The 21,548-nt window shown below is 52.5% G+C and overlaps 6 protein-coding genes across 6 annotated transcripts; 3 read left to right on the top strand and 3 right to left on the bottom strand.

Annotated features, from left to right (window-relative positions):
• Nucleotides 1-67: 67 nt before the first annotated feature.
• BDZ99DRAFT_572902 (uncharacterized protein) lies at nucleotides 68-7,429 on the bottom strand (the record flags this gene model as incomplete). The annotated part of the gene is made up of 4 exons (XM_033728244.1): nucleotides 68-888; nucleotides 946-6,241; nucleotides 6,293-6,922; nucleotides 7,042-7,429. 4 exons carry the CDS (start codon nucleotides 7,427-7,429, stop codon nucleotides 396-398), a joined length of 6,807 nt encoding a protein of 2,268 aa, XP_033574997.1. The 3' UTR covers nucleotides 68-395.
• Nucleotides 7,430-8,544: 1,115 nt separating this feature from the next.
• BDZ99DRAFT_510104 (AAA-domain-containing protein) lies at nucleotides 8,545-12,867 on the top strand. The gene is made up of 6 exons (XM_033724448.1): nucleotides 8,545-8,723; nucleotides 8,774-9,017; nucleotides 9,080-9,673; nucleotides 10,223-11,404; nucleotides 11,457-12,430; nucleotides 12,490-12,867. Exons 1-6 carry the CDS (start codon nucleotides 8,601-8,603, stop codon nucleotides 12,814-12,816), a joined length of 3,444 nt encoding a protein of 1,147 aa, XP_033574996.1. The 5' UTR covers nucleotides 8,545-8,600; the 3' UTR covers nucleotides 12,817-12,867.
• A 1,144-nt stretch (nucleotides 12,868-14,011) lies between these two features.
• Nucleotides 14,012-14,553, bottom strand: BDZ99DRAFT_71623 (uncharacterized protein). Its single transcript, XM_033728842.1, has one exon. It carries the CDS (start codon nucleotides 14,318-14,320, stop codon nucleotides 14,048-14,050), a length of 273 nt encoding a protein of 90 aa, XP_033574995.1. The 5' UTR covers nucleotides 14,321-14,553; the 3' UTR covers nucleotides 14,012-14,047.
• On the top strand, nucleotides 14,554-15,546 carry BDZ99DRAFT_71632 (uncharacterized protein). The gene is made up of 3 exons (XM_033728843.1): nucleotides 14,554-15,108; nucleotides 15,175-15,327; nucleotides 15,388-15,546. The coding sequence occupies exons 1-3, from the start codon at nucleotides 14,786-14,788 to the stop codon at nucleotides 15,470-15,472; spliced, it is 561 nt and encodes a 186-aa protein (XP_033574994.1). The 5' UTR covers nucleotides 14,554-14,785; the 3' UTR covers nucleotides 15,473-15,546.
• An 899-nt stretch (nucleotides 15,547-16,445) lies between these two features.
• On the bottom strand, nucleotides 16,446-17,395 carry BDZ99DRAFT_464925 (uncharacterized protein). The gene has a single exon (XM_033720438.1). The coding sequence runs from the start codon at nucleotides 17,231-17,233 to the stop codon at nucleotides 16,601-16,603; it is 633 nt and encodes a 210-aa protein (XP_033574993.1). The 5' UTR covers nucleotides 17,234-17,395; the 3' UTR covers nucleotides 16,446-16,600.
• A 417-nt stretch (nucleotides 17,396-17,812) lies between these two features.
• On the top strand, nucleotides 17,813-21,447 carry BDZ99DRAFT_572897 (uncharacterized protein). Its single transcript, XM_033728243.1, has 6 exons — nucleotides 17,813-17,923; nucleotides 17,972-19,700; nucleotides 19,748-20,046; nucleotides 20,101-20,869; nucleotides 20,929-21,090; nucleotides 21,148-21,447. The coding sequence occupies exons 1-6, from the start codon at nucleotides 17,873-17,875 to the stop codon at nucleotides 21,246-21,248; spliced, it is 3,111 nt and encodes a 1,036-aa protein (XP_033574992.1). The 5' UTR covers nucleotides 17,813-17,872; the 3' UTR covers nucleotides 21,249-21,447.
• The last annotated feature ends 101 nt before the right edge of the window (nucleotides 21,448-21,548 follow it).

Below are 21,548 nucleotides of genomic sequence, written 5' to 3'. Positions count from 1 at the left end.
GGAGTAGACGCGGAGGATAGCAAGGGGATGGGGTGATCACGCAGAATCAGCTAGAGGACGGTACGATGCGATGAGAGATATGCAATTAAAGACCCCGAGGTACACGAGGGCAAGTTTGCTTGCGTGCTAGCTTGGCCGCGCTACCTCGATTGCTCCAGTACCAAATGCTAATCTAAGCGACAAATGAAATGAAGCAACGCCGAAAACGCCTGTGAAGGAGCAATGCTGGAAAATAAAAGGACCACGTTGAGACAAACCGGGTGTATGTTTGTCCCGGATGGTGGCATGGAAGGCCTAGATCCGAATGGATCGTGGAACAGTAACCCGAAATTACCAGCGTAACACACTTCCTTTCCGGCCACCCATTCTGGCCGTCGCATATGACAGAAGCGGCTCTAGAACTCCTCTAGGGCGCCGTACGTCTCGGAGAACATTGTCAGTGTAGAGAAACCGCTTGTGCTGTCAGGATCGATATTCCCCGCCTCAGCCTTCGCACAATCAGTAAGCCAGGACACTGGAACCAGAACTATTTCCCCTTCCTTGTTCGTAACAAGCTGTGTAGGTTCTGCCGGAATCGGAGGTCCTTCTAGGGAGTCCTCCTTCTTTGACGAAGCCTTTCCTTTGCCCTTCGTCTTTGCCATGGTCACTTTCGGCTCCAGCTCCGGCTCTCTTAGTAATCCGACTAGTTGGTCAGATCGCCGGTGATGACGCTGGATGGCATCCACGTCTATGGTATGCAGATTCGCGAAATGATAGATATGGACAGCTTTCTTCTGACCGTATCTTCGTACACGACCAATGGCCTGTTCCATCTTGGCCTCGTATTCGTGCTGGGACGGTGCCAGTAATGGGGAAAGAAACATCACATGGTTAGCGCATTGAAGGTTCCTGATTCGTTGTGGTTAGCTATTTTATTCTTCAAACTTAGAACCAGAAGAGACTTACACTCCAGCAGCATTTACATCAAAAATGTTTAGCACGAGTACTCGATATTGAGTTTCACCTTGAAAGGTAGTGATGATAGATCCCGGATCGGCGTCATTCTTCTTAATGGCCAAATGCCGGATTCCTCGAACGGCGAGTTCGGTGTCTATCTGTCCCAAAAGCTCGTAATCCGGAACAAAGAGCAACACTTGATCGGTTTTGATGATATGGAGGAAGCTGAACAGCTTTTCCAACTTTGCGGTTGAGGGTTTTTCAGGTAGCGTGTCTACATGCTGGAAGATGTCGACACCGATAGGCTGAGAAGCCGCTAAGCTGGTATCGCAACCTTCGACTACACAGATATCTGAGGTAATGTCGACGTGTAGACATCTGCCGCAAGAAAAATGACCGCAGTTTGGGATAACGAATAGATCAGAGGTGTTGCGGATGGGTATCCGGCACTTATCACACCTGATCGAGAGCTTGTCATCAGTTCTGGCTCGGTGAAGACGGTGGAGAGCTTTCGCATATCGAACAGATCTCGAGTTGGAGAGGAATATCCGTTCCATTGTGCGAATCTGGCCGTCCAGTTTTCGTAGCAGAGGCATGTCTTTATTTGTCGGAGAGTGACTGTCATGGTGACTGGGCGCTTGGCTTTGTGCATTTTTGATGAAGCTCTGAACTTCGGCTGATACCATGGGATCGCCAAATATATCACGTTGCGAGAGCCTGGAGGCCCTCCAGTTGCCGTAATGGGTGTCGGCGCTGCCACAAATCCTCTTCAGTTTCTCGGCCTCCACAATCTTAGCCTCCAACTGTGGTCCCGAATCGTCCAATTCTCGCTGCCGAATGGTGGGTAGATCTCCAACATCGTCGATAAAACAGCTGCTCTTAAGGAGAGCTCCTTCTGGGCTTCTAGAACCGGCAATAGAACGATTGATGCGTGAGTTCCTGTCGGAGTGTTCTGCCTCCGTAATACTTGGCATCATCATGGAGTTGGATCCAAAATGATACATCAATTCCGTATAGAGTATCCGATGAGTAAGGTTCAAATTCGATAGGCTGAGATGCTCCTGATATGGAATGTTCTTGATGTCAGGCTTATTTTGTCGAGCGAATCTGTCTAAGAAGCCCTGTGCATATTCATGGCGGCGTTGGTGCCACTCATTAGATCTGCTCTCTCGAAAGCTCAGGAACTCTTCTGTCTTACTGCGGTCTTCCGCAATCTTTCGCAAGTTACGGCGTGTAACGACACTAGGAGCTTTCGTGTCGGCGCCTAGATTGATCTGGAAGAAGGCCGCTAAGCGCTTCACATCGCTGAAGTCATCAAGATCCGGTGTGCCAGAGAGAATCCACATCTTCTCGCGTTGAAGTCTTGTGATCGATAAGTAGGCTCCGATGCTGTTGTCTTTACCTCGTCCTCCTTTCTCCGCTTGTAAATATGGGTATTCATCGACAACAATGCGATTGTATCTGAAGAGCTGCAAGACTGGCCATTTCAAATCAGCTAACTCGTTTCCCTCCTGCACGCTCTTCGATGATCGGGATCCTGTAGAAGCCTGTAACTGCTTGGAACCTACCTCCTTGTGAAGCTTAGGGTTAGCGAGATTTCGTTCGTATTGACGTTGAATATCTTCCTCGAATGTGCGGATCCCTTCGCGCTTCAGGGTTTGAAGGTTAGTAGGGAGCTGGGATATGGCTTGATCCAGCCAAGAAGCGAAGACTCTCCCGTTTGTAGTGAGCGGCTCTGGCATCGCCGTCAAGTGCGACAGTCTCGACACGTATTTTGCATCGAATAGAACTCTCCATTGCACAATAATGAATTTCGCGCATGTGAAGTCTTCCACAGAGAGCTTTTCGAGCTGCTTCGCGTTTTCAATCAACAGAGTCTCTTTTCCATCATACTTCTTTCCTAGGAATGTTATGATTTCGCTTCTCCATTGCTTCGTAATATTACCGGAGGCAACGACAAGCGTAGCGGATATGTTAATGAGGCTTGGGCCCTTTCCTTTTGCCAGCGAGTTTTCCCGAATGATTTCCTCATCTGATTTCTTGTCAAATTCGGACTGGGCCAGTCCGAGGATCAGGATAGTTTTGCCGAATCCAACCTTATCTGCCAATACGCCGCCTCTGATGCGGATATTTTTCTCAGCCTTGACTTCGGCTCTCCAGTTCAGATGTGGGAGCGCTGCTTCCTCGACTTCGCGGAGTGTAAAAGGCGGTGCAGCATCGTCTTCTTGTCTGATCATCCAAGCTAGCGAACGTTCCTGTTTCTCGAAAAGTGGCTTTTTCATCCCATCCGGAGTAGCCTCAGGGTCGTCCTCGTCGTTATCTTTCAAGGTGAAACGTGGGAACGTGTGCATTGCGGAAGCGTATGCATCGGTGATGAGTTTCCAAGACACCCTTGGGGAATCCCCGACGCCGGCAAGCCTAGCGACAGCACGATGAACCATAGTCTGAACGTTGTGACTGATGGTGATTTTGCCGCCATGGGTACCAACATCAAGTTCGATCCTGAACGGTGCAGGTCGTTCTTTGAGCATCTTCTCGAAGCCTATAGCATCCAAGGGATGCTCGTAAGGTACCACAACAGGAGCGCCCCGTTTCGATTTCGGGTTCAATTGCCACAAAATAGTAGGGGTGGCTGGTGCACATGTTTCACAGTGCTCGTCTGAAGGCATTGCCAGACTTTCCCACTTGTTCAAAGACGGCATGCTCTGTATTCTCCTAAGAACAAAAGAGAATGAGTCGAAGAAAGACTTGTCTCTGAGGCCAATATGTTTGCGGCTAGCCCATTGGCTATTGATGTGACTAGGGAGATCGAACTTGCATTCCAGGAGCGTCGCCAAAGTCGAACAACCCCTTGCTATTGCCAATCCAGCCCATGGCTTCGTCGGAAAGGGAGACCGAAGAGATATTTTGGTGTGAACGGGCAAGACAGTCGCAGAGAAGGATGAGTCGCTTCTCCATTCCCCGTCCACAGTCGCGGTAATGTGCTCTACTTTCGCGATATCTTGCTTTGATTTATTGTCCACCAGAGGCTCCCAGACGGGGTCCAAGCGAGCTATAACTTCTCGCTGCTCTCCCCATGGTAATCTGCCATGATCTTTGCTGAATACAAAGCAGTCATTTCGAGGATCTCCGAGCGGTGAAGGATCGAGGAAAAGAAAAACGTCGTCTTGCCCACCGCTTCTAGTGGGAGGCAGCACTCTCCTGAAAAGGTAGCCTTTTGCTGTGCCGCACTTGGGACGCAGAGTGTATGTCCCAGAGAAGTCGAAGCCCGAGAGTCCTCCTTTTTGTGAGCCGATGATCAGTTCGGTGGCCATCTTTTCTTCTTTGAACTCAGGTAGACCTAATGTTGCACGCCATGACGGTCGTAATTCTCCGGAGCGTTGACTCGTAATCTTGAATTTCTGTCCCTGAGGAACGAAAGGTTCCCAAGAAGTAGGGAGAAGTCTACCATCTGTAATGACTGAACGAGCTATAGGATGCTCAAATGCCGCCCTAGTGCTTTCATCCATGTTCTCGGATGATGACGCCTTTGCATAGAGCCTCCACTCGGGAGTCTCCGCGAGGATGAGCTCGAGTCGGGCCGCGGGAGAGTCGTATCGCACTTTCCAAGAACGGGATCGAGTGAAGGGTTGTAATAGTAGTTCTTTGTCAAAGATGCTAGTGACAATATTCGCATAATCCTGAGATAAGGCTGGTTTTGTCCCTCTCCATAGTTTCCGGATGCTTCCAAAGTCTTTCGGCTTCTCGAGTGTTACTCTAGTAGGAAAGGCAGCTTCCCATTTATGTCGAAAATCCTGTGGGCGCATGCGCGTGCTCATGCTAGTATGGGTAGGCCCATATTCGTGTACTGGGCTGCCAGCGCAGAGAGTACAGGCGGTGTGTCTGCAAGACTCACAGTGTTGGATTAGATTGCACACCGATGGCCCTTGCCCCTCACAAAAGCACATACTTCGACTTGAGAGTGCATCCGATTTCAAGCGCTCTATATCATCGACTTTGGTATGGAGGTGCTCTTGCAGTGAACGGTTTTCAAGTAACTCAAGGCCTGTTGTTGGGTATGCGGGATGAGAAAGCCGGGTGTTCAGTTGAGGAGTGGTGTGACGCTCTTTAATTGGAAGAGATTTGAACGCAACAATTAGAGCCGAGAGCGTTACAACGCCCACGACGGTAGAACCCATACTGTTTCCTCCCAGGTCCTGTATTTGTTCATCTGTCTCGGTGGTGAAGAGGATCTTGTCAATGGGTATACCCTGCAGTAGCAAGAAATCGTAGCCAGTAGCTCTGGCACCTCGGTCTGTCATGAACGGAATTCCAGTAGGTGTGAGACATGGCGCTATTCCAAATGGCTGAGTGTCCTTGAATCTATCGCAGTTCTGTGACAGATTCCAGACGCGCATCTTGTAGCGTGAGTCGAAAGAGCCTCTCTGAGGAGTTGCGTTTCTGAGGAGATGGACATCAAGGCAGTCCCAGACCCGTTCCACTTGACGCTTGAGCCATGGTCCGTCAACATAGTCCGGAGCAACACAGGAACCTCCATTCACCCAATTGGTGAAGGGGCGTTGCTCTCCGAGCTTGTAATGACTTCGTTCAGTTTCAGCCCGGCCGCGACATACCTCCCAATCAGCCTTTTTGCCTGCCTGATTAATGTTCCTTGCCAGATATTCTTTGCGAGCTTGCTGGACGCGGGGATCGTCGGCCGGTAGTACGAACTCTGTGAGTGGACTACTCGCTTTTCGTTCAAATTTCTTCGCTAAATCGAGCCACCTGGTCACAGCTTCCTTCACTCCCTTGCCGAACTTGTTGCGATCCAGGCATATCATATAGCCTCGGTTTCTAGTCTGAGGCAAATAATAGTTCTTGTTGTCGAATTGATTATCGAAGCTGCACTCGAAACCTTCATTCTCGTAGCGTTTCTTGTATTCCTCCCAGTCCTTCCGGTCACCCATAATATTTTCGAGGATGACGATGGAAGGCCGGTGAGCTTTGGCGTATGCGAGGATCGCGTTGAACGTATTGAGTGTCTGGCCTTTCTGATTGACCTTTTTCTTCTTAGCATTGAGCATGGATCTATCCTTACACACAAAGCCGGCGATCAAAAGGTCGATATCTTTCGGAATTGGGACTAAAGCGCCGTATGCGGTGTACGCTTTGGTTGCGGCTTTGCCATCAATCGTAAATTCTTCGATGTCTCGAAAGATGATATCGATATCGAAGTTCCTCTCAATGTATGCTTGTTTGAAAGGCTCACTTTCCGCACTGAAGCAATGTTTGAAGGGCAGGGTGGGTTGTCCTAGCTCTTCCAGAGCTTTGAAAGATATAAGTACTAATCCGAATGTCTATTGGGACAGAAACTTACCGTCGTTTATCGACTGCAATGCCAAGATAGGACTTTCGGTTCCCGAGCACATGGTTGCGACATTCAAAAACCGGCTTTGGAGTGGACCGAGACATTCCTTTAGTCCAAGCTCCAATGCTCTTTGAGCAATCTTCTTGAATATTTCCTTGATATCGGATATGGGAGGCAAGCTCCTATCGATTCCGTTCCTCTGAGATATTTCCACAAGCTTAGGAAATGTTGCTTTGCCCTTCGATTTCGTGACTGGTGCACCATCCTCGTTCACAGATGCGGCGTCATCAACGTCAACGTCAACATCTTCCTCCCCTGGGTCCTCAATCATGTCTTCCGAACTCTCGTCAGAGTGAGCAGAGTCTTCCTCGTAGTCGCTACTTTCGTCTAGTTCCATCTCTTCTTCTCTAGAGAATGTCGACGCAGAATCACTCTCTTCGTCATCAACCTCGTTGCTAGAATCGTCTGATACTGGGATATTCCACGTTTCCACGTACGAAACACGAGCCCTCTTGCGGCGGGGTCGTGCGGGTGATGAATCTTCGAGGTCGTTTTCTGTGGCGGTGATCGCGGGAGCAGCTGTAGAGGTAGCAGATCTGGGTGTGGGGAGTGGGTTCATGCGCTTCTTTATGACAGGGACTGTCCACTCGTCAGCCATTGCAAATTCACTGCAAGCGCCTGCTGATATAGAGCGCGGCGCATGGGGTTAGGGTTTGCGGAGAACAAATCGCTTGCTCAAACTATGGAAGCATACGTACTCTCAACATGGCTCAAGATCATTCGTTTTGGCGGAAGAACGGTCGCGTTGGCCCTCTGCGAAGTGACCCGTACATTGTCTAAAGGTTTGCGGGGTGTCGCAGGTTTGCCCGTTGTTTTTAACTTGCGGGCGGGATCGAGTCTTCGAGCAGGCGCTGGCTTTCGGGTAGGTGCTGGCGTACGCGTAGGTGCTCGCTTTCGCGCAGGCGTTGGCTTTAGCGCACTGATCGGCTTCCGGGGAGCTGTTGGCTTTCTAGTTTCAGCTATGTAGTCGGGCATGAGTTCGTCCCGATCATCCTCAGCTCCCGCTGCTGTGTTTTGCTCAAATTCCGCATGGCTTCTCTTCTGTCCTTGGGCAGGCGAAAAGAAGCTTGTAATCCGGCTGAGCATTCTAGAATGATGCCCTCGCTCACAGGAGCGAGTTCCGTAATGCCAGGAATCTGAATGGAGTCAGTTAACATGATGTTGCGGGTTTCGGCATATAATTGTTACTTGCCTTCTCTAGAAAAAAGAGACGCTGCTTGCGGTGCAGTCGCGCGATCAAACTAAATATGCATTTAGCATAGAGAATGTGGGTGAGGATGTTGAGTTGATGTCGCGTCGGGGCGCGTTGAGGGATCGAAGTTTGGAAGCTTGGACCATGAGATCAAAACACGCTAGTGCACCTGTCATGTGACGACTACGCCAACCTCAGGCCCGAGAAACGGCAGCAAAGCCATCTCATTTGTCTGTGGAATGAGCGAGCTTGATACGACCTGTCCAGCACTGTTAGGCCGCAAGTTTAGCTCATTGAGAGACGGCCGGGTTGGGCGGATTTGGGCGCCAGCCGACATTTTCTGAAATGCAGTGAAGCACTCTAGACCAAATAGTGAACAGACTAGTAGCTTCCTGGTATTGTGAGGTGAGGGATGAATGAAGAGTGAGCTGATGTCAAGATACAGGTCTGTATCCAAGAGTGATCGGCTTCGTCATGGCAGATTTCGTAAATATGAGGCAAGCTTTTCTATCCTAGTTAGCGGGACGTGTGGTTAGAAGCTGAAGGAAGTATCCAGAAGAGTCAAGGCTGCTGGACAGAGGTCAACTATCTGCACCGGCTAAAGACAGCGCTGTTTGAAGTGGCCTAGTGAGAGTTCAGTCGGGTCAAAGTGACAGACATTCGTCTCAAGCAGATTCATGACACTGTATGAAGCATGTCCAGCAGTGACAGGGGAATTGACACACGAACTCATCGCTATGTAGCTTCATCGTCGTGTATCAACTACTGTGTGGCTGTTCAGAGGTTGAGCTTTCGAAGTTACAAAGGAGCGAGGAGGTATTGTAGGACCGAAATAATGCGCAGAAAGTCAAAGTCTCCGATCATCGGGCAGCATGCATGTTGGTCGGCTATCCTGACTCTTTTTGTCTATCGGCCCGATCACTGCATCAGTTTAGGCGTGAGTCTCGCAGCGCTTATCTCAAAGTAGCTTCCAAGCTCCACAGCTTCGTATATTCGCTAAGTGTGGTCACACAAATCATTGCACTCGGTCTTCCAGGACACCTTTAGACGGTTTGACCTCGCAACATGGCCCCTTTAACCTCCAACCCTGTTCACACAACCAATACATTTGAAGATCTCAGCGGTGTTTCCACTGAAGCTTTTGACAATCCATATGATGCGATATTAGAAGCATGCCATGGCGACCCGGTATGGAACACTCCTGATACGTAGGGGACATAGTTTAACCCTCTACTCAGAAAGAAATCCAGGCCCGATACCAAGCACACCGCAGCACAAGGAACGGACAGCAGAAGGTCAAGCTGTTAGATGCACAATTCCCCGGTGTCAGCATAGATCCAGTACTGCAAAAGCTATGTGTTCCTTCAATAGAGCCAGGCTACACTGATCCTCGGCATTGCCTGGTGTTTTGGGCTCGGCCAACCGTGAAGGTGAAGAGCCTGATATATCAAGTACAGCAGAAGTTGCTCTCGGTTGCTCCAAGTAAGATCGAGCCCCTAAAACTACTCAAACTAGAAGATCTAAAGCATGTGACTCATTCCTAGACCTTTGGCTCATGCCACAAGATTGCCTCCACATGACGGCTCTCGAAATGACTCACTCCCGTGCCAATGAGGAAATCGAAAAGCTCGTTGAAGCCATGAGGCCATCTTTGCAGGCTATAACTGATTACACCTTTGATCACCGTGCTCGCCTGATCAAGCCAATGATTGGATTCGACGCCTCCGCTCTCGCATTAAGCTTTGTACCCGCAGCCGGGGAAGGGCCTGTGGATCCCCAGATAACCGGCAAAGATGAGTACACATACCATCACCTTCGACGTGATCTCTTCAAGCTCTGTAGCGCTACAGGCGTTCCTGTCGACTCTCGATACGTGGTCCCATCGAGTCATCTGACTATTGGCCGGTTCATCAACACCAGCGATACCTCAGACGATGTGGGTAGCCCCGATCCCTCGAAGATGAAGACTCTCGTTGAGAAGATTGAGGAGATCAATCAGTGGCTGGAGGCTGAATACTGGCCTAAATCTGGCGGTATGGAGATCAAGGATGGGGGAGAATGGACTGTAGGAGAAGAGAAAGGGTTGAACTGCAGGATGGGCACTCTCTGGTACGGCGGTGGGGAGTCTATATGCTCGGGTCAAGGCTTTTAGAGATTCACGATGGTGATTTCACATAGTTAGACTTAGAGGTTCTCAGATCCAAAAAGCATTAGCGTAGGCGGTCATGAGCTCATATATCAACCATGTAGAATCTAGCACCCGTATCTTGATGTAGTATGACCGAGAATGCTCCAGCCTATTTGATACCAGGTTTCGTTATAGGACAATGGCTGAAGTTGAAAGTACCTTGAGCAGAGAGAGTGCGCAAGGCGTTGGACAACGATAGGGTCTGTGCGCAGTTTCAGCCCTACGGCAGCTTGCACCTGCAACTACAGCTGGATACTCTGTGACGCCTACTTCTCCCTCAACTCTTCCTAGCACAGCAACACGCCCGTGAGGAACATTAACTGCTTGCTTTCTTGTTCACCCAGCCTCTCCAATACGTCACGGCTTACGAACACCTGTGCATAAGCTCAAACAGCAGTACGCTGTTGCCTCTTTCTCTACCATACGTGGCGGTTTCGCCCACAGCTATATATACCTCTCGAGTCCTCGATTTTCGCTGCACACGCCTAGAAACTAGAAGTCTTCGACAAGATGTTCAACCGCGACCGGATCCCCAACCCCTTTGGCGCACGCCCGGACGGCGCCCCGCGCACTCCCGCCCGCAACGATGGCTACGGTCGACCTCCGCAACAACCTCAACAAGGCGGATATGATGCTCGCATGTCAGGACATGATGCCCCGGCACAAGGATATGATGCACCACCACCACAACGAGTACCTATGGGAAGGGCGTCTCCAGCTACGGGTGGAGGTGGCCCAGCTCGCCAACTGAGGCCCATCAAAAGCCCTGGAGGCAATTCGTATGCCTTTGGAAACCTAGCTGCGGTGTCCCCCTCAGACTTTCCTCCTAGTCAGGATGGCGAGGACATATACATTCTTCTGAATGGCAGATATGTTCTGTCTGCGAAACCGACTACCGGATGCAGACCAGGAGAGATTGGGTTGACGAACGAGCAGAGAACTTGGGCCGCAATAACCTTGGGGCCTCAGGACTTTGTATCCGTGGAGCCATATGTGGCGTTCAGTGATGGCGGCACGTCATATCTTGGTGCTTTGGAAGTGGAGGCTGGATATGCGAGCGCGAGGAAGACAACGGACGTGCCCTACGATCAGGACGAGCTTGCGGCACAGTTCATCAAAAACTTCCAGAACCAAATTCTGGCTCCCGGGCAAATACTGCTTATGGATGTCAAAAGCATCTATCTTCGCCTAACTATCCGAACTACTCAGCTTGTAAACTTGGCTCGGGAGAAGGACGATGGATTGCCTCCAGAAACCCAGACCGACCCCCGCGCGAGAGGTATCCTGACGAAACATACAAAGATAGACTTTTTCAAGGACGCGAAATCAGACTTGAAACTGAAGGCGTCCAACCGAAGACCAGCCACAAATTCCATTGTACAGCCCGGGTTCAAGTTCGAGGATATGGGAATTGGTGGTCTCGATACCGAGTTTAGTGCCATCTTCCGAAGAGCATTTGCTTCTCGTATTTTCCCTCCAGGCCTTGTAGAAAAGCTAGGCATCCAGCACGTCCGTGGTATCCTGCTGTATGGACCTCCGGGAACCGGCAAGACGCTTATTGCCCGTCAAATCGGCAAGATGCTGAACGCCAGGGAGCCGAAGGTCATCAATGGTCCAGAAGTGCTCAACAAATATGTTGGACAGTCTGAGGAGAATATTCGAAAGCTCTTCGCCGATGCAGGTATGGCCAAATCCACGCACATCTATTGAAGACGCTACTAACTCTATATCAGAGAAGGAATACAAGGAGAAAGGTGATGAGAGTGGTCTTCATATCATTATTTTCGACGAACTCGATGCAGTATGCAAGCAAAGAGGTAGTTCCGGAGGAGGAACCGGTGTTGGAGACAGTGTGGTGAACCAACTGCTCTCAAAGCTTGACGGTGTCGATCAACTCAACAACATCCTGCTCATCGGTATGACCAACCGAATGGACATGATCGACGAGGCTCTTCTTCGTGCTGGACGTTTGGAAGTTCACATGGAAATTTCGTTGCCGGATGAGTCAGGGCGTGCGCAGATTCTCAAGATCCATACTACGAAAATGCGGAACAACAACGTCATGGCACCTGACGTCAATCTAGAGGAGCTTGCTCGAATGACGAAGAATTTTTCAGGTGCCGAAATCAGCGGGTTGGTAAAGGCAGCGTCATCGTTTGCATTTAGCCGGCACATCAAGGTTGGCACCATGGCGGCCATCAATGAGGACGTGGTGAACATGAAGGTCAGCCGCGAAGACTTCCTACATGCGCTAGACGAGGTGAAACCCCTTTTCGGCGCCGCCGAAGAAGAACTATCCCGGAGAATTCTGGGCGACATTGTCCACTATTCAAGGCACATTGAAGACATTCTGGAAGAGGGTCGTCTTTTCATTAATCAAGTCAGGAAGGATGAGTCTTCGCCCGTACTGTCCGTCGCGCTGCATGGTCCTCCCGGCAGCGGTAAAACAGCACTCGCCGCGAGTATGTCGATGGACTCAGGGTTCCCCTTCATCAAACTGTTGTCGCCGGAGGACATGGTGGGGTATAGCGAGATGCAGAAGGTACAGCAGATTGAAAAGACGTTCAGGGATGCGTATAAGAGCCCGCTCAGCGTCATTGTCATCGACGATATCGAGATATTACTTGATTGGGTGCCGATCGGCCCTCGCTTCAGCAACAGCGTATTGCAGGCGCTCAAGACGCTTCTGAAGAAGCAGCCGCCAAAGGTGAGTGGCTGATCCCACGAGGTGGTACATGGCAGAGCTTGAGCTGACTGGACATGCAGGACCGGCGACTACTGATTTTCGCCACAACATCGCAGCGGTCTGTGCTGCACCAGCTCCAGCTCGTCTTCAACGCGCAAATCGTTGTGCCGAACGTAAACACGCAGGAGGAGCTGGCGCATGTGCTGCGTCACTCGGGCGTCTTCTCGGATCGGGATCAGCAGCAGGCCGTCACGGAAATCCAAGAGATGACAGGTAGCACCGAGATAGGGGTGGGCATCAAGCAGATCTTGGAAGGCATCAGGACGGCCAAGCAAGACAAGGATGTGGCCGGCCGCTTCGCTCGCATAATGTCCCAGGCGATAGCCGACAGGACTGCGTTCGCATAATAGGTAGGAGTATCGGAACGGAGGTTCTAGAATGCCGTCATGCTGCACAGGCTGCCTAGGAGTGGTATGCAGAGACGTATGCAGAGACGCGAGCAATCACGTAAAGCAAATCTAGCAGTTTTACCGACAGCATATTCTATTTCCTATGTCAATGTCTCAGATTCAAATTCCCGCTCATGGCCCTCACAGCTCCCAAGACGGTAAGTCTGTTCCCTCCAAGAGCTGTCAAAATGCTGCGGCGTGTTCCTGCGTTCGTCTGTGCTATGGGGATTTTCACAATATGCCTGAGGGGCGTGGCACGACCTGTTCCGTCTCAAGTTCTCCCCATGTGCAGCTCACATGGTCGTTGACAGCGGCGCACGGCAGATCGCCACGGGGATGGCCTGTCGGGTGCGCTCAGACAGTCTCCGCGCCCCAGGCGCCTACTGCGACGGCTCCTAATGCAGGGCTCTAGCTTGGAAGGCCCGACTTCGGTTGGCGGAGCGACTGGCGAGCTCGGAGCTGGGGCCAGCGAGGCATTCGGGATTCTGGCGGCGCGGCTGGCACACGGCGGGCAGGCTGAGGGCGTGTGCAGCGGCCTGAGGCATTTGGTGAATGTCGGAACGGATAGCAGCAGACGCACAGCCCTACCGAAGGCACCGCAAGGGGGACCCGCCGCGTGCAAGCTGGAAGCATTGCAGGAACATGGCCGGTCACATGGGGCCCTCGTCCTTTCTCGCCCTTTTTCTCACCGCCACTAATCGGGCCTGGCTTCACGCAGCGCTGTGGAGCAGGCAGGCAGCACGAAGGGGCCGTGGAATGGGCCGCGGGTCGTGGAAGGGCGTAGTGTTTGTGGGACGGTGGCACTGCTGGGATATGCGATATGCGTGTGCAGTAGGGCATCAATCGGCTGGAGGACTGGCCGCGCCATGCCGACTCTGGCTTCGCCAGCCCAGCCAATGGTCGCGGGCCTCCCCGGCGCCCCCCAATGCGTCATGGCGCCCAGAAAATAATGCCCCGGCCTCACGCTTCGTGAACGTCCTTGGTCGACTGCAACCACGACGCATCGGATGGCCCCCCGCAGCATCCTCCAGCGCTGCCCGCACCCATCTGCGGTCCCATGGCCGGCAATGCATGCGGCCTGCACGCCGAGCCCGTTGCGCTGCCACTCCATGCCTCTTCCAGCCGTGACAGATTGCATGTCCTGAAGCGTTGGCGAGCTGGCGAGCCAACGCATCAACACTGACAGCACTTAGCCCTCCGTCCAGCATGCTACCCATGCACCTACCGCCTCCGCCGTCGCTGCTTTTGCCCGGCGCCTTCTCTGCGCGCTTGCGCGCTTGTCAGTGCTCGCTGCCTTACGCCCTTCACCATGGCCGGCACCGCTGCCGTCACCTTTCTCGCCATCCGCCCCTCCTCCAGCCCGCCAATCTGACTCCGGCGGCCGCGTCCTGCTGATACGAGCACTGTACGGCTTTGCTAGCTCTGTCCCAACGGCCAATGGGCCCGCTGCTGGGCGCCCCATCGCGCCAAGCTATCATGGATCGGCTGCGGCCTACGCCTTGGGGGATTCTTCCAGCCCGGCCCAAACAGCCCTCCAGGGCTCGGATAGAGCGGGATTGGTTTCCGTGGACGTAGGACTATGCAGCTTTATCACAGCTGGAGCGGGGTCAGAAGCTCGCGGTGCTGTGAAGGGGTCAGCGCAATGCCCCCGTCGACCGAGATGCTTGCTCTGTCCGTGCCGGCAAAGGTATAAAAGGGGGTCTGAATCGAGCATTCAGATCTCTCTTCCTGACTTCTCTCATCCTCCGCTTGACATACTTATCCAAACATATTTATCTCGCAAACAAACACTGTCCCATCTTGTGCCATCACTAGTTCATTGACTGCCCTCTTCTCACACCCTTCTATCCAACCATTATCTTTAGCTTCCCGTCACGTCCACACGCTCGTCCTCGTTGTCCTACATTACTAGTGTCTCATCATCATCATGTCTACCACTCACGCTTACTACCACCCCACCACCCTCCCAATCAACATGCCGAAGAAGGCAGGCTACTACCCAACTACCCACCACCCTGCCTATAGCCGTGTGTCCGTCTCGCCGCCCGAGGCTCCGGAGAGCGCCACCACCTCGGGAGTCACCTCCTACGAGCCGTCGGCGACGTCGAGCAGCTACGCTGGCAGCGCGAGCGAGTACGAGTCCACCGGCGCTGCTTCTGGCGTCGACTTGATCGAGTATATGGGCGATCGCCTCCACGGCGCTTTCGACCAAATGCCTCTTGATCGCAGCCTCGCCAAACAGGCGCAAACGTGAGTCTTGTCCTGCGGGATGAGCACCAGCGGGCGCTGAGAGTCAGTGACTGACGGCAAACTTAGATCTGGCGAGCTCAACGCCAAACACCGCGAACTCCTCGAATTGCAGGCACTTGCCCAGCGCCGCCTCGCTGGCGCGCGCGCCAACTTCGCAGATGGCATGCGAACAGCGAAGGAAGTCCAAAAGGATCTCCAGTGGACACAAAAACGCGTGACGTAAGCTTCTCCCCAACTTCCCTACCACCCGCCCACAAAAAACGCTAACGACAACACCAGCTCCCTCAACGAGCGCGCCGCCCGCAAATACCCCAACGAGTACAAAGTCGCCTCCCAACGATACCCAGCTCCGGTCGACTACTAAAAAGGCGCTTCTTACCAACCCTTTCTTCAAGTTTTTGAAAACGTCTCACGATTTCTTGGCATTCGCAACACCAACCTTCGTTTCTTGTATACCCCCTTTATCCCCCTTCCCACCATCTGTCAGCGGAAGCCGCGAGCGGAACCGGTCGTCAACGCTCGACGTCGATCACTCTCCACCCCCGCCCTTCCCGCTCAGACCACTCCGCTCCGCCCCGTCGCTCGCTGCTTTTATCGCTGGGCCCCTTAGCGCCGCCCAACGGCAGGAGCGGGCGCCACGGCTCGGTCCGGCGCACGGCGCTTAGCGGACTAATCGCCGCTGGCTGGTGCGTGGTTGGTTGGCCGGCGGCGGCGGCGGCGGCGGCGAGATGGTGGGGATTTTGGTTTCCTTGATTGGGGCGGGCGAGATGCCAATCGCAGCGCTTTAGGCCGATTTGACTGCGTTCATTTGTCCGCTTGGGACCACCGTATGGGGTGGATCTACCGTTTCTTTGGGTTTTTTGGGGGGATGGGTGGGTGGAGTGGCTTTCTGCGGTGTGCCTTGGCGTTGCTTGTTTGGCTGGGTTTGGGATGGTTGGGTGGAGGCGGCTTTGGGGGGGATGCCCTGGTGGCTTGGAGGGAAGGGGAGGGGAGGGTGCACCTTGTTGTAGCGGACGAATGAATACGCTTTTTTTGGTTGATGCGGTTCCTGATTTGGCCCTTGGGGGTGCTGGGGTTGGGGGGAGGCGATGTGATGGGTTGCTGTGATGAGTGCTGTGATTGGTGAGGCGGCGGTGTGGCTGGGTGAGATAGGGCCGGGGAGGGGGTGTTAAGACGGGATTAGTCACATGGGTTGCGTGAGAAGGGGAGATGGTGGTGTGGTGGGTGCGGTTTTTAAGGTTTCAGTGATGATGCTGGGAGGCACGTGCTGGGTGGGTAGTGGGAGTGTCTAAGGGTTAGTGTGGTGTTGTTGACCAAGATCAAGGATAGCGGATGTGAGAGTGTGGCGCTGTGATTAGGTGCAGTGGTTCGTGCCCTTTGCTGCTATAGTACAGAGTATATATTCCTTCCGCGGAAGAAATGCAAGTCCTACGGCCTGTCGGTCGCGTAAAGCCGATGAACCAAAAGAAAAGAGAAATAGTCGAAGTCGGACTCATCCCTTCCCCTCCAGCCCCCTCCACGGATCCTCGATAAAGCTGGGGAGGAAGTAGAACGTGTCCCCGTGGGCATTCTTGACTCCCCTCGCTAGCCTGTACAGATCGTTGCCACCCGAAGCGCTCGCCTCCTCCTCGGGAACTGACGTTGGTGGTCTGGCAGGTAGTGATGCGTTCGGCTGAAGACTAGTTGAAGCTGCGTTCACACTCGGCAGCACGCCCTCCATAGTAGGTAGTGGCCGATCCGGGATCTCCTTCGCGCGTTGCAGGAATGCGGCGAGGCCTGACGACGTTTCTTCCTTTCCCTTTCCCTTTCCCTTTCCCTTTCCCTTTCCCTTTCCCTTTCTCCGTGCTTTCACTTTCGCCTCAGAATTGGTGGAGTCGGGATGCGAAAAGTTAGGATTAGGGGCATCTTCTCCTTCATCGGGGGGGTCAGGTGACTTCTTTTTCTGCCGCACGCCGAGCTGGACCGTGTTTGCGCCTGACGAGCTTTCTTTTTGACGCAGCTTGTCGTTGGAATCACCGGTAAAAGCGTCGTCGTGGTTGTATTTTCGTTTCTTGACTTGGTTGCCGAAGGAGCCGAAGCCCATTGCTGCGGCTATTTCGGGGTCGATGTCCATAGAGTCATCCATCTTGAAGCTGGGAGTTGTTTTGTTGAGTAAGAGTTCTGAGTGGGTGGTTGGTGTTGCTGGAGGATGTTGAGATGAACCTCGAAGAGACGAAGGAGAGAGAGTCCGCTAAAGTGGCCAATGGGAGCCAGGGTCCAAGTCGTCTCCAAAGCCCGCCCGGGCGGTCTCCAGTGAGTTACTTCAAGCTTTAATGGTCCTGCGAACTTGTCTAGGCAAACGAAGTGGAGACAATTCCTGAGTGTAGGTGAGCTCCTCAGTGGCTTACAAAATAACATCAGGAGCGCCTCGGCCAGGTTACAGGTGTTCAGCAAACATTTCGCCTAGGTCTTCTAAAGCAACGATGCATTTCAAGCAGTGTTTACGCAAGTGTACACAGCTTATTAACAAGCTAGTAATGTAAAAAAAATCTCGGCAAATAATAAAACGCGTGATTACTGCTGAAGTCTTGCGGCAAAGGCGTAAACGGCCGCGGAGATCTCCCCGATCTTGCACCCTTGAAACCGCGGAGAAGTCGCTGGCCCAAGCTCAACCTACAGGACGAGCTTATGACCTAGCTCCGTCTCGTTGTTCTCACATTATCCACAACACGAAAGCCATGACAGTACACGGCGAACCGGTGCTCCTTCTTACGACGGCACGGAGATGAGCGAACCGTCCCAGTCGCCGGCTGCGCGCCGTTTCATGCGGCCCAGTGTAAGTTCTCTACAACCTCGTGCGTAAGCTTCAACTCACACGTCACAGCTACGGCAAGCTACGTTGATTCTCCCACGTACAGGAGAACGCGTCAAGAAGAGCTTTACGCTTCGAAGACCTGCCAGGAGCAACTCGAACGGATACAGCGACTACGTTGACGAACGCACCGCCCTCCTCTCAGGCGAATCCTCTTCATCAGCATACAGTGGGCGCTCCGGTGCCATCCTTCGTCGATCCAAGCTCATTTGGGACTCGGCATACAAATACGCAACTTCAAAAACAGGGCAGGGCATTCTGAAATGCTCCATAGCATATGTTCTGGGCAGCTGTGCGACCTTCGTCGCGCCCATTTCGGGGTTCCTCGGGCACAATGACGGAAAACACATGGTGGCCACTGTGACCGTATACTTCCACCCTGCGAGGTCCGCCGGGAGCATGGTAGAGGCAACACTGCTGGCCCTTGTTGCGTTCTTCTATGCGGCCTTCGTATCCTTCACCAGCATGGCTGTGTCCGTGTTCTTCGACAGTCAAGACTTGCTTGTCCTAGGCCACATTTTGGTGCTGATTATATTCCTTGGGGGCGGATTGGCACTTGTAGGATGGACGAAGCAAAGTTTAGGGAGTCCGTTGGTCAATGTCGCGTGCTCATTGACCTCTCTAGCCCTGATCACAGTTTTGACTAAAGAGGGGGCGGTGCAGGACGCTACTTTCTCCTACGTGAAGGTCTTTCAGGTCCTGAAGATGGTGATAATGGGTATCACTGCGACTACTATGGTGAACTTACTTATCAAGCCAATATCGGCGAGGAAAGAGCTTCGAGACGACCTAAGAAACGCGACCAATTCCCTTGGCGACATGTTCACTAGGATTACAAGGAGTTTCCTGTCTGGCTCCGAAGAAGAGCTCCGAGATGCTGGATTTGTGGAGGCGTTGAATCGATACAAATCGAAATTCAAGTCTCTCGTGAAGAATCTAGGGGAAGCGAAATATGAGCATTATATTTTGGGCACCGAGGAAGAGTACAAGATACAGTCAAGAATGATCAAGTGCCTAGAACGCATGGCTCAAGATATCGGAGGCCTGCGAAGCTCCGCAGAGACACAGTTCACGTTGATAGCAAAGTCAGCCGTAGAAGGCGTAGAACTGGGCGACTCTTCGTATTTCGGACTCGCCTCTCCAGCGGTAGATTCACCAAGCCTCAGTATAGTGGAAAGAAGAAACAACATACTCGCCTCGATCGACGAGCTTCCAGAGGATGTTGACTCTGCAGCCGAAGAAAGTGGAAAATCGACGCCTTGGAATATTCCGCAAGATTTACAGTCGTCTTTGACCGCGGCGGATATGTTTTCTATCTTTATCTCGCATCTGGGCCCGCCGATGAAGTCTCTTGCATATACTCTGCGAGACGTCCTTGATGAATTACCGTTTGGGCCTCCCCCGGCTTATGCTATGATGGTCAACAGCCATTTTCGCAGTAGTCTAGTAGATGCAAATGACTTGTTCGCGTCCGCTAGGAAAGAGGCTTTGGCTCTCGTGTACAAAAATAAGATCCCTGAAAATGCTAGTTCGGTAGAAGTAGCAGCAGATTACGAAGAAGTGGCTGCAAGCTGTGGATATTTCAGTTCTTCATTGCAGGACTTTGCAGAAGACATGGTAGTGTATTTGGACATTTTGGAAGAACTCAAGGAGAATCGCACGCGATCTCCTAGGAGACGAACCTGGAATTGGCTCAAGTTCTGGCGTAAGTGGGGGCAAGGAGGCAAAAATAGTCACTCTAGTCAGTATTCCTCTCTTGAATGTCGATGCATCCTAACAAGGTCCCAGATCAATCCAGTTTGATGGCAGAGACCGTCGAACAAGGCCTGTCTCAGGAGATTCCTGGGCCGACGCAACAACTGAATGCAGCTCAAGAGGTAGGGAACCCTCAAAAAACACACGAATTTAGACATCACGTTTGGGAAGCTCTCAGACTATTCCGGAGGGATGATATCAAGTTTGCTCTGAAGGTTGGAGTCGGCGCCACGCTGTACGCGATGTGGGCCTTTGTTCCCACGACTAGACCAGTATATAGTCATTGGAGAGGGGAATGGGGCTTATTGTCTTATATGTTGGTTTGCTCAATGGTATGACTAGACCAGATTCCTAAGTCAGTAGAGCTACGCTTACAGTTTTACTAGACGATCGGCGCCTCTAACACCACAGGCTTCCAAAGATTCGGCGGCACCTGCGTAGGTGCCGTCTTTGCGGTCGTCGCCTGGATCGTCGCCCACGAGAACCCCTACGTCCTCGGCTTCCTTGGATGGCTCGTGTCCCTCATCTGCTTCTACATCATCGTCGGCCAAGGCAAGGGCCCAATGGGCCGCTTCATCTTCCTCACATACAATCTCTCCGCGCTCTACGCCTACTCCCTCTCCGTCAGAGATGACGAGGACGACGATGACGAGGGCGGCGTATCGCCTGAGATCTGGGAGATCGTACTCCATCGCGTTGTCGCCGTCATGGCCGGCTGCATCTGGGGCATCATCATCACGCGTCTCATCTGGCCCATCTCTGCGCGGCGGAAGGTCAAAAACGGGATCACGCTACTCTGGCTCCGTATGGCCATCGTGTGGAAACGAGGCCCGCTTCGAGCGCTGGAGGGATTCGACGACAGTTCGCAAGCCTCGTACTTGGACCTCAACGAGGAGCTGGAGATGCAGCGATTCTTGACGCATCTGGATACTTTGAGGGCGTCTGCGTTGTCGGAGTTCGAATTACGTGGGCCGTTCCCTAACAAGTCGTTTAAGAAGATCCTGGATGCGACGAGTCGCATGTTGGATAATTTCCATGCGATGAATGTGGTGATTGCGAAGGATTTGAAGGCTAGTGAGGGAGAGAAGGCGATACTGCGGTATACGAAGCGTGAGTGGACACAGTTGAGTTGGCGGATTAGTCATTTGTTCTCAGGTATGTATCAGACACGCTCCCTTCAGGTCGGTACCAGGGGCGGATGCTAATGAGACCAGTCATGGCATCTTCAATGAAGCTGGAATACCCTCTCAACGACGCGCTGCCTAATATCGAGCACACGCGCGACCGGCTCTTAGCGAAGGTTTTCGAGTTCAGGAAGAGTGGGAAGGAGAGGGAGAAAGCGACTGATGAGGACTATGAGCTGTTGTATGCGTATGGTGAGTAGCCTCTAGCTTTCAAAGATCGGGGTTGGGCAACTGCTAATGGCTCTTTAGCGCTCGTTACAGGTCAGCTGGCACAGGATATTACGGTAATTGGGCAGGAGATTGAGCAGCTTTATGGGATTTTGAATGAGGACGATTTGAAGCTGCAGTGAGCGGGCTTGGAAAGGGATAATGGCAATCTCTGATGTCAAAGAACGTTCATTTGTGTCGAGCCTGACTATGCGTGCCTCCCTCCCAAGTGTTGGGATCGGGACCTTCTAGATCCGGCTCATATCTGCCACAGTTCATCCTATGCAATATCAGTACAAACCCAAATTTACTGCCTCGATCGCGGTCAGGCTTTCTAGGAAGAAGCTTACTCTCAACACCCTCAAGCAATACGGGAACGTGCGACGGTCATCATCCCATGCCGACCTGAGCCTCTCACAATCAACACCATTGTGTCCATCGAT

The sequence above is a fragment of the Mytilinidion resinicola genome (assembly GCF_010093595.1).
Source record: "Mytilinidion resinicola strain CBS 304.34 unplaced genomic scaffold BDZ99scaffold_13, whole genome shotgun sequence".
Classification (NCBI taxonomy): Eukaryota; Fungi; Ascomycota; class Dothideomycetes; order Mytilinidiales; family Mytilinidiaceae; genus Mytilinidion; species Mytilinidion resinicola.
This window is presented reverse-complemented; position numbering and strand designations above follow the sequence as displayed.